The sequence below is a fragment of the Ornithodoros turicata genome, chromosome 1, assembly GCF_037126465.1.
Source record: "Ornithodoros turicata isolate Travis chromosome 1, ASM3712646v1, whole genome shotgun sequence".
Taxonomy (NCBI): domain Eukaryota; kingdom Metazoa; phylum Arthropoda; class Arachnida; order Ixodida; family Argasidae; genus Ornithodoros; species Ornithodoros turicata.
The window spans coordinates 133,285,096-133,296,162 of NC_088201.1; the positions used below are offsets into that span (position 1 = coordinate 133,285,096).

At 47.4% G+C, this 11,067-nt stretch overlaps 1 protein-coding gene across 1 annotated transcript in view; it reads left to right on the forward strand.

Moving 5' to 3' along the window:
• Positions 1-8,974, forward strand: part of LOC135369181 (protein 5NUC-like) — a 75,821-nt gene extending 66,847 nt beyond the window's left edge. Inside the window, exon 8 of the mRNA XM_064602826.1 lies at positions 8,782-8,974. Within this exon, the coding sequence (XP_064458896.1) occupies positions 8,782-8,945 (164 nt within the window). The 3' untranslated portion in view covers positions 8,946-8,974. The remainder of the gene's footprint in view (positions 1-8,781) is intronic.
• The last annotated feature ends 2,093 nt before the right edge of the window (positions 8,975-11,067 follow it).

An 11,067-nucleotide genomic window follows, 5' to 3' on the forward strand; every position in this document is an offset into this window, starting at 1 on the left:
TCGACCACTTGGGCGGCAACGTCTTGCGACAGTACGCTCACCACATGGCAAAATTTGGTCAGCTGTGATGTTATGCCCCCGAGGGCGAACTGACATTCCACCTGAGAAACCATATGCCAGGATTGTGGCTCCAGAAGGGCGGCAGCCGCATGGCGTAGTGCTGGATCGACGACGGCACTGAGGCATTGTCGGAGGCGGAGGGAGTTGTAGGGGCTGGTTGCTGCGCCATGTACGCTGCAGCGTTCGGGTCACCACACTGTAGGGTACAGAAGGACCGGCAGGCAAGGCTGAATGACAAGAAGTGTTTAATGTGACAGCCAGGCCACAACTGAAACAATGACCATGATACGCCCGGCCGATGGAAGATCATGCGCGAGATACGCGTCGTAACGAAACGTCCATAGCGGCGCTTGTCGTCCATTTCCGTCGGCTGCTCAGAGTGATTTCACATATCGTAGTGCATGGTGCAGTCGTCCGTGTCGTCGTTCTTCTGTCCGCGTCTTTTTGTTGTCTACACACCACAAATTCATACCAACTACCTCGTCTTCGTACGTTTGTTTAGTGCATGATGTGCTGTTGGCAGCCGTATTATAGCGTGCCATGAGCTGTGGGGAGTTTTTAGCTGTTGGTGGTGGCGATTGTTTGGCAGGTAATGGTGCGATGATAATGCTAGTGAAGCTTGTAAAGAATGAGCATAGAAAAAATAGATAAGTCGCCAGCTAGGTGTGTAAAAGTGTTTTCAGAATAATATATGGCTTTGAGCAGATAATCACAATGCAATAATTGAACAAAATAGCAGCACAGGCTTGTTTGAAGCTGATGTTGCAGCTGTCGGTGTGTGTGTTTTCTTTGCCCCATTTCTGTTTGCTCCATCCTTGAAACATCGCTATTGAAACCGGTATAAGACCTCCTCCTTTATGAGATATTTGGTTCATTTTAACTACTATATATCGTGTACATTTTCTCAATAAACTACAAATTCTGAATGGTTCAGATGCACTGTAATTGCATTAAAGTGTGACCTCTTGTTTTAGCAGTTATTACGTCTGTGATGTCAAGTGCATCATATCAGATCACCAGTACGCCCAACTGTAAGGACAAATATATACATTAGGTATGTTCCCGTCTTGTGAAATTTCACTGATGAACGTACCTTACTCGACCTAGTCTCTACAGTCCAACATGCTCGTGCCCATCGGCGGATCGTCCTATCGGTTTTCCTCGACATCAAGCGCGCATATGATACCGTCTCGCACATTCGTGTGCTGCACACCTTGCGCTCGTTTGGGGTATCCGGTCGGCTCTTCATCTGGCTCCAAGACATCCTTACGGACCGAACTGTCGCTGTCCGTACGTCCTAAGGCCAAAGCCCTCAGCATCCTGTTCATCAAGGAGTCCCCCAAGGAAGTATCCTCAGTCAGACACTCTTTAATGTGAGGATGGCCGGCTTCCAATCAGCAATTCCTCGCAAAGTGTCGTTTTCCGTGTATGCAGATGACGTTGCCCTTTGGACAGTAGGAAAATCACGCCCTGCCATACAGTGCCGGCTACAGCTCGCTTTAAATAATGTACATACGTACCTCACGCACCTTGGGATGGACTTATCACCCGAAAGATGCGTCGAGCTCCCTTTCACGCGCAAAGCTATGACCAATTTCCCTCTTTGGGTTGGTGCCAAGAAGCTCGAGCCGGTACGCTTCCACCGCTTCCTTGGCGTGGTAATCGACTCGGATTTACGCTGGGCTCGCCACATTAAACACCTTGAAACTGAAGTTCAGCGATGGCTCCCCGCAATTCAACATCTTTCTGGCTCAGGATGGGGCTGTGATCAGCGTTCCCTGCTCGCAGCTCACGCGGCGTTGCTGAGGGCGACTGTGTTTTACAGCCTTCCTATTCTGCACAGGATATTAACAACATCATTAAATACCCTTCGGTCCCTGTTTGCTCGAAGCCTTCGTCGTTGCCTCGGAGTTTCAAGAATGGATGAAACACGGCAAGTATACTGGCTGAAGCCGGCAGGGTGTCGGAGCGAACCGAAAACCAGAACCGAAAACCGAAAAAAAAACGCTATTTTCGTGCGAACCGGAACGGAATCGAAACCGTACCCGTTTTTTTCGCTCAGGAGGGCAACCGAAAAATTTACTTAACGGTTTTCAGTCCAAGAAAAAACTTTGCCGGTTTGGACTAAGAATAGACGAATGAAACTGACGTCGTGTGTTCTCAAATCATGTCATGGATACTTTACGAGGATTACGGTGGAATGTATGTCGGTATACTATGACCCGTGGGCTCCCTCTGTAACGTTTTATCGTTCGCGCACATAGACGGTACATGTGACCGGTTCTGACTCTCTACCAATGTGCCATAGTGTTCGTTTTAATTTCATCCGACCAAACTTTCCTCAACTAAACAGCGACCCAAGAGGGCTCTATAACGGCTCCTCTATCGGTAATGTCGAGCAACGCGTCCCTTGTTTGAGAGCTGCGATGTTAAATATCCGCGAGGGCAAGCGCGAGCGAAGTAGCGCCTCTTTTGTGGACAGGACACGAAGAAAGAAAACGGAGCCGTCGAGCTACGTTTGTGAGTGAAGGTGTTCCTCGATTTGCGTCGTACTCGTACAGTGGTGCTTGCTGGTTAAGAAGCAGCAACAGACATTCGAATGGGACGCCATCGCACCAATCCAGCAAGAAAGTACTTTACGTATGACGTCACGAAAAACAAGTCCGTCTGTATCATGCGCTTCAAGAAAGGAGAAAGCCTATTTGAGGAGACAGTCACCCTACAGGAACCAGGAGCTACCAATTTCACAGCTGCCTATTAATATTCAATACCATGTATGCGAAATAAACGGGTTTACATTTTGCAATTGAATTTTTTTTTCTATGAATGAATATGCCCACCAGAAGCGGAACCGGTTAAAACCGACATGAACCGTTATGTCTTTGCACCGGAGCAGAACCGGTACCGGACCGTTTGTGATAGAACCGGAACGAAAACGGGAATGAAAAACGTTTCGGTTCGACACCCTGGAAGCTGGTGAACTCCCGGTTGAGGTTCTCCGTGAACGTGAAACGGCTCGGCACTTCCTACGTTTGCGTGCTCACATTCCTCGTCACCCGCTCCTCAGGAAAATTCTATACCGCCCTGAAAGCGACTTCTATCGAGTGGCGCAGAGGACACGCGAGACTCTCACTGGCTTCATAGCTAAGGACATTATACCGCCGGAAGCCCCCTGGTCTCTGCCGGTACCGCCGACTTTCGTAAGCCTTTCGACCCTTCTGGAAAGAAGAGATCAGGTCCCCCCTCAAGTCCTCCGATCCGAGGCCATTTTCATGCTCTGGTAGACGAGAAGTTTTCTACGTTTACGGCAGCATATACAGATCGCCCATCCCACAACAACAAGTCCGCCTACCATCGTCATGCCATCCGAAGGCGTAGTGCAAGGACGACGTCTTTCACATCCAACCTCCTCAACAGCTGCGGAACTCTATGCCATCCTTTTCTTTCTACAACACATCGCTGATTTTACCCCGCGGGAATGGGCAGTCTTCACAGACTCCAAATCTGCTCTTCAAGCTATTGAAAATTCCGGCATACGAGGCCCATCCGCACCCCTAGTCACAGATGTGTTATTGGCTTACCACACTGTCTACGCAGCAGGCCACAGGCTAGTTCTCCAGTGGGTTCCAGCCCATTGTGGTGTCGTGGGGAACGAGCAGGCCGACAGCGCCGCAGAGGCAGCACTCTCGTATCGGAAACCGACCAGTATTGTTCTGCTGAGAGGAGACCCCCGTTCCATTCTGCGACGCCTCGTGACACCCCTGGCTTCCCGCCAATGGACAACCGACATTCTCCCCCATCTATGTTGAGCAGAGTTGATCGAACGCTAGCTTTCCGCATGCCACGAAACACCTCTCGTCAAGATGCTGCATTAACCCACCGAATGAGACTCGATGTGGCCTTTACAGTTCAGTGGCGTTACCGCTTGAAACAAGTTGACTCTCCCACCTGCTGCCACTGTGGTGCTCTTGAGGATCTGGAGCACATTCTTCTTCATTGCCCCCACTACCAACCTTCCCGAACCGCGCTCTCCGAATCTCTTAGTCAGCTGGACTCTTGCCCCTTCTCCCTATCGAAATTGCTTGGTCCCTGGCCCAATCCAGCCCAGCAACGATCTGCGCTCAAAGCTCTTTTGACATTTCTGGGCACCATCGGACTTCGATCGTTATTGTGAAGGGGCTCATTATTTTATTCCCCACCTCCTCACCAGCAATGGGGTAGAGTATCGCCTCTGGCGATGACCCTCCCCAGTTTCCGTTTCAAAATAAAGTTGTTGTTGTTGTGAAATTTCATCAGAGCAAACAGACAGCAAACAGACAGTCAAAATGTAATGATGAATCTTTGTTGGCTGAACAGAACAATCACTTTAGTGCTTAATGATTTGTACAATACTCTTATGTGCTGAAATGCAGAAATAAAAGAGGTCAGAGGTAGGCACAGCACCGCACTGACAGGGAGCCACGACACTGGCAACTTCCACGCTCACCAGCGGACACGCCTTCGGTAACATGACGAAAACAGTACTAAAAAACACACACACACACGACGAGGACGTAAACAAACCCTAAGTACGTTTTTCGTATGAGTCGCACTCCAAAGAAACACAGCCAGCAAAGAGATGCTCTAACGCGTTGCACATTTGTGACACGTTGAAAGAACAACGTCGATTCTTAAAACTGGAACACCGTAAAAGTTATGCGTGTGAGAGTCCCATGCAGGATAAGGCCACCCTTGCATCAATGTTCTTTCTGTTTACATAGCCTACAGCGATCAAGCACTTGCATACACGTTGCGAACATGACATCAGGCTCGAAAGCCTATAAAATACGCTGCTGGAATGCCCCATCAATCGGGATGCGATCTTGATCGTTGCAGTTCACCACACAGGTCGCACAACAGACGATGAAAAAGCGATGGTCGATGCGGATGAAGTTACTATACGCAACCACAATCGACGACCGAACACCGACAACGATCACCTGTGCGAGGATACGTACTGCTGCCTTTCAAATAACTTTGCAAACGCTCCCTATGTACACTTTTTAGCGACCACATCAACCATAGCTCGTTGAGCTTGTCATTCATAAATACAGAGGTAGGCGAAACCACCGATTACCGACACTATACCAACACCCTGGTCCGCAACAACCTGCAGCAGCGCCACCGCCTCCTGAACATTTCTTCCGTTAGTAACCTCATAATAATAATAAAAAAAAAACAACAAACGGGAACCTTCCTCTTCGCAGTCCTGTCGTCTGCTACTTTCATCCTCCCCTCAACCATCTCGTGACAATGTGAATAATGCGCATGCGTTGCGGTCCACGCTTTGGACCGCTCTTCATAGCCGGAGAGATCACGTGATCGATTTAAACCCGCCGTCACTAACGGTACATATGTAAACAACAAGTGTGCTTACTATTGAGCTACTGTTGATATCCCTCCAACGGAATCCATCCGCCTGATAAAATTGTGCGCAAATGTAGTGGTAATTCAATAATGGCTAAGTAATATGTGCTAGTGCATCATGTTTGTCTCGATGGTATAGCTTTCTCGTGACGTAAAGCCACGAATTATTATTGTTTTAATGGTGCATATGTCTCGCTGCGTGATGCCACGAATTCCATCTCTATGTTACATCGTCTCTAATAGTTTTACGTTCATGAGATATTAACAAAATAAACAAACGCAGGTGGAAATCAGAGGTGGGCTCTTCTCTGTGCTTTACTGGCGTCATACGGGCGTGGATGTTTTATTCATCCGCAGATTCATTCGCGGATGTTCAACAGCACCAAGCTGCATCTACAGGGCCTGGCATGGCCACTTCATAGCCCAGGGGCGCGTAGCTCAGGGGCGCGTAGGTCATGTCTCTCCCGTGTCGTCGTCCGTCTTTGTCGTCATGGCAACGGAGCGGTCACGCGGCACATATCGTCTCCCGCGCCAAAAGTTGGGTTGTTCGCAACTTTACGACTGTCTCGTCGTAACCATATGGTGTCGTGGGGAACGACTCTCCAAGAGCTGTGTGAGCCAGCTATGTGCAGAATCCTGCACAAAGAAAGGTGTGGTGATCAAATACTGATTTTCAGTATACTCTGTGTGTATCATTCTCTTGATTCTCAAACTTGATTCTCCACGCTACGAATAAAGATTTATGAGAACACATGCGAGTACAGGACACATTGCAAACGCGTCATTAAATCTTAGTTAAATACGTGAAGTCGTAGCCCCGAGTCTTTACCTCGACGTAATGTTGTTGTGGCTCTCAGTGCTCGATTTTTGCAATGTGTTAAATTTATTAAGTGGACAGGTACATCAGAATGTTTTCGCGTTGTATTCTAATAATTGCGTGCCATATGTGCATGCTTCGTTCGCTTCTGCAAGCATGAAGAAGCAAATGCAGAAATGTAAACAAAACATGTGTGCGTCCAGTTCGAACAAGTAAATAGGGCGAACATATACTGGGCGCTGTGGAATAAAAGGCGAACTTCGCGTTTGAGAAGCATGCGTTCCCAGGATTTTTTCCAAGGGGGGGGGGGAGGGGCAAGCGTGCAACCCCCTCCCCTACCACCTCTTTTTCTGGAGGTGGACCTTGCGGACTCTGTGGGTGTTCAGAGGTTCCTATTATGATATCTGAGTATAATAATTGCGACCTATGACTAAAGAGGGCACTATTTTCACAAGCGACCTTGGGGCTCCAGGGGGGCACAGCCTCTTTGCCCCCTCTCGGTACGCCCATGGGTTGTAGTGCACGGCGAGGAAACACGCGGGTCTCTAAAGCCATTGCTTTTGGCTCAATGACAAGAGAGCTGCTGTCTCACGAGCCCCCGAGGCTCTGTAAAGCGCGTGAACTTCTGCAGACGAGCAGACGACAAGAGGGGAGGGGATTTGGAACACATTTATCAAACCCCCAACAGTCTCTGCAACTGATAATTTTCACTATTTTCTATTATGTAACCTTGAAAACAAACAAATAAATACACCAGATAAAAGGCGTTTAATTTCATTATTATAAAGAATATGCGTGTGCACCACGCGTCTGGTGCTGGGAGTGACGTCTCTGAGTCATGGTGTGCGGGGAAGGAGAACCACCGTGCGTTAAAAACTCGTTGTTGGTCACCCTTCGTCTTTCGTATGACGGGAGAGGCGAGGACGACGACTACTAAGGACGACACGGAAGACGACACGGGTGAGACGTGAACAACGCGCCCCTGAAGACGATTTTGCTTCATCAAGAGAAAATGCGCAGGTGTTACGTTGTGTGTCAGGTCACAGGCCGCGAACGTTTAGCAGCTTGGAGAACAAAAAATTACCAAAAGTATAGCGCGAAAGTTTAGCAGCTTCCCGGCGGTCCTATACATACATGTGGTCCTATAGAGTCATTTGCAGCACCCAATGTTTTTAATGCGTTAGCATTAGGAGTGTCAAAGTGGAAAAATCAGTATGTACGTCTGTGTGAGAGATGCTGAAGCCTTACCAAGGCAGATGTATAAGTAGAGTTGCAAAGGGGAGATCAGAGGGTAAATGTAAATGAAGTAAATGTAAATGAAGGTAAATGAGAAGGAATTGAAGTAGTTGAAGGTAATTAAGAGTACGAGGTAAGTCTAATTAGAGGTAATTAAAGCAAACAAGTTGAGCTTAAAGGTAATGAATAAGATATGTAGTGGGCAGAAGACGAAGAGGAAGAGGTTGCGAAAGGGAACAATAAAGTTACGTTCCAGTGTTCGAGGCTGGAGACAAGGGGTCTTACGTGTGGAACATTACAAGATATAGGTGATTAAGAGAGTTTTAATGAAATTTAAGATTACCGAAGGTTACCGAAGGTAATCTTAAATAAGGTACTTGAATCTTAGTTGCTCCTAGCCGTTTTCATGTTACGTTTGTAATTTCCTCATCGCGAGCTCCTTACAGTGTTTTCCCTCCTTTATTTGTTTCCCATTTCGACGTTACCGGAGGTAGTTAGATCTAATTAATTGTAATTAGCGTCAATTTAAGGAAAATTGAGAGTAATTAAAGCAAGTAAACCTATAGGTAATTTCATGAGATTCAAGAATACCTCAGGTAACCAGTGGTTACCTTCGGTAATAAAAGGGGGGGGGCAATTAAAGCGTAATTGAAAGCGATTGCGGATAATTAATTGGAATTACATATAATCATTTTATGTCACCGCGATGACGCTAAATTAATCAGTACGTGCGACATTCTGCGAAAGTCTGTATGGCACACTTGCAGCGGCCCTTGCGGATCTCTCGTTAAACATCTGCGACTTCTAGCGCTAACGGAAGTTCCGTAGGACGACCGGCAAGTGTGATGGCCGTGTAGTTATACAGTTGGTCGTGGCGCGAACATTTCGTGGGGGATTTCTGACCAGAAAGGCTATGGACCTTTTTCACATACGCGTGGTATCCTAGCGGTTCTCCAACGAACCATGCTCGGCGCGCTTCAAAACAAATCCACGTGGGTAGCACAAAGGACCAAAACCGGCCCGGAGTGGGGCCAACAAGCTGGCGCCATTCGCGCGGTCTCCCCCATTGGTCCCCACTTCTGTCGTCCCCATACTGCGCCATCTAGTGAGGACGGAGATAATCCTCCCCGGCGCCTCAAGGTCATTGTGAAAAAGGTCCATTGAAGGACCGTGGTAGTACTCAGAACACACTCTTCGCGACGTTGATTCTCACGTGTGTTTTGAATAGCACTTTAATATCTTGCTGTGCTCCTCTCTTATAGATGTAACAGACGTTTACCTGCTGGCACAATACGTCAAGAAATTCTCGCCCATTAAGACCGGTATCGACGGCAGGATAAGGATTCTGGCAAGCGGGGCTCCGCACACCGGAACATCTATAGTAATGTTTGTGATCGTATTCTCAGTGACATCAATAAGACGCTGAGAAATAAAACTAAACAATCCTGAAAGCCTTATAAAGTGCATTTTGTGACTTCTTGTCGAAAACATTGATATCTCAACTAGGCGGAATCTTCATTGCAGGTGTCTGTCTTCATGTATTTATTGTGCTCAGATATTGTTCCCTGAAATCGGGAAACTTTGTCAAGGGATTGAGCTGATCGTACTTGCCACTCTTTGACGACGCCGACACCTTCAGAAAGCTGGTTTCCCTTGCTAGGGCGGTACGACCTCCGTTATTAGATGCGGGTCTCTTCAAAGGTGCAGCGAAGCCGAGACTTATCGCATAAGGTTGGCGATTAGTGCTCTTTTTTTCAAGAGATTTATAGCGATTTGCTATATAGCGTTAGAAAATAGTGCGATATTTTCCTCCTCGCAGTGTTCCAAACCGCTAAAAATCAGCGATTGCCGGAGTTTTGCCGGAACTTTTTTAGCGCTAAATTAGCACTACATTCGTGTTGGCCAATGAGGAGGCCCTTCAGCGATGTCGTCGTGAAAGTCGTGGAGTTGTTTTGCTTCAGCATTTCACGGCACGGCGACCGCATTGGAACCGGCGAGTCTGTAATCCAAAATATCTGATAATTTTTCGTTCAGTCAGTTGACTGAACATGTTCGTGCGCATGCTGTTGAACTCCGTATGCGCCATGATCGTTGGGACCGGAGACGACCACCGAACTTCCGCTAAACTATAGCACTAGCGCCGCATTGCAAGTATGAACCGTCCGATAACAGTGAGCGCTGCTTTGGCACGCTGTTTTGTAGTAGTAGTAGAAGAAATAGTAGTAGTAATATGCATGGGTGTAGAAATACACCCGTGCATAATCAGTGAAACCGCCATCGGTGTCCAACTTTGTAACCATTCCTGATTGCAGATACAAAATTTCCTGCAAGGTGGCGCTGAAATTCAACCGGAACAGGAAGGTACGAAGCATCGCTTTCGCTGGCAATCCGCGCTGCCGGTGGTGTCTGTCGTGTTGCTGTCAGTCTCTGCCGCATGCCATACGTTATGTGATCACCGATCAGTGTGGTTACAGTGACGTGCGGGCGTGGCTTTTTGTTGCAAACGTAGTATCGATAACTTTCTTGCCGTAGTCGCTATGTTAGTTTACTTTGAAGCAACTCGCGAAACGACGATGGCTGGAAGAAGAAATGATGCAAACCCAATGGCTCTTATTGAAAGTCCTTCAGGTAACGCTGCCGGCGGCTCGTCAAATATAAGCGGTAAGTTCTTATGCGTGCAACGGGTTACTCGTACAATTTTCTCATAGGCATATAATTTTCTCTAATTGCCTCATAGCAGTACAGCTGTTGCAACGTTCCCCTATTACCTCACAGGTCGCATCACGGAAATTCAACAGTAGCCTGATAGCAACATAGCTGTTGCAGCGTTTCCCTATGACCTCACAGGTCGCACCATAAAAATCCAATCGTTGCCTCATAGGCAACATAGCTGTTGTAACTTTCTCGTTTGACCTAGAACCACGGAAATCCAACAGTAGTGTCATATAGGCAACAGATGTTGCAATGTTTTCCTATGACCTCACTGGTTGCACCAGGGAAATCCAAAAGTAGCCTCATAGACAACACAGCTGTTGCAACGTTTCCCTTTGACCTCACAGGACGCACCATGGAAATCCAACAGTAGGTTGTAGGCAGCACCATGTTGCAACGTTCTGCTATGACTTCACAGGTCGCGGCATGGAAATCCAACAGTACCGTCATAGGCAACAGAGCTATTGAAACGTTCTCCTCCAACCTTGCATATATGAGGGTCAAGTACACGTTTCTTTTCAGCACATTCTTATTAGCAGCAACCAAGGTTCGTTCCTGGTGGTTGATAGAAGAGCCGTGAGAGTCGTTAGAGGGCCTTTGCCCCACTTTGTATTATCTTGGGCGTCACTTGTAAATATAGCGTGGCGTAACTGTTGAGACCGAGTGGGACAGGATCAATACATCAAATAACGCACATAGCATCTTGTTTCATAAGATGTAAGTTTTCTCTGTGCGTGTTTCTTTTGGTTGTCTCAAACGTGACGATGAGTACTCAGTTTATTTTTTGGGGGGAGTTCTAGCTTGTTCACAATTTCTTTTTGGATCTCCCAGGTACA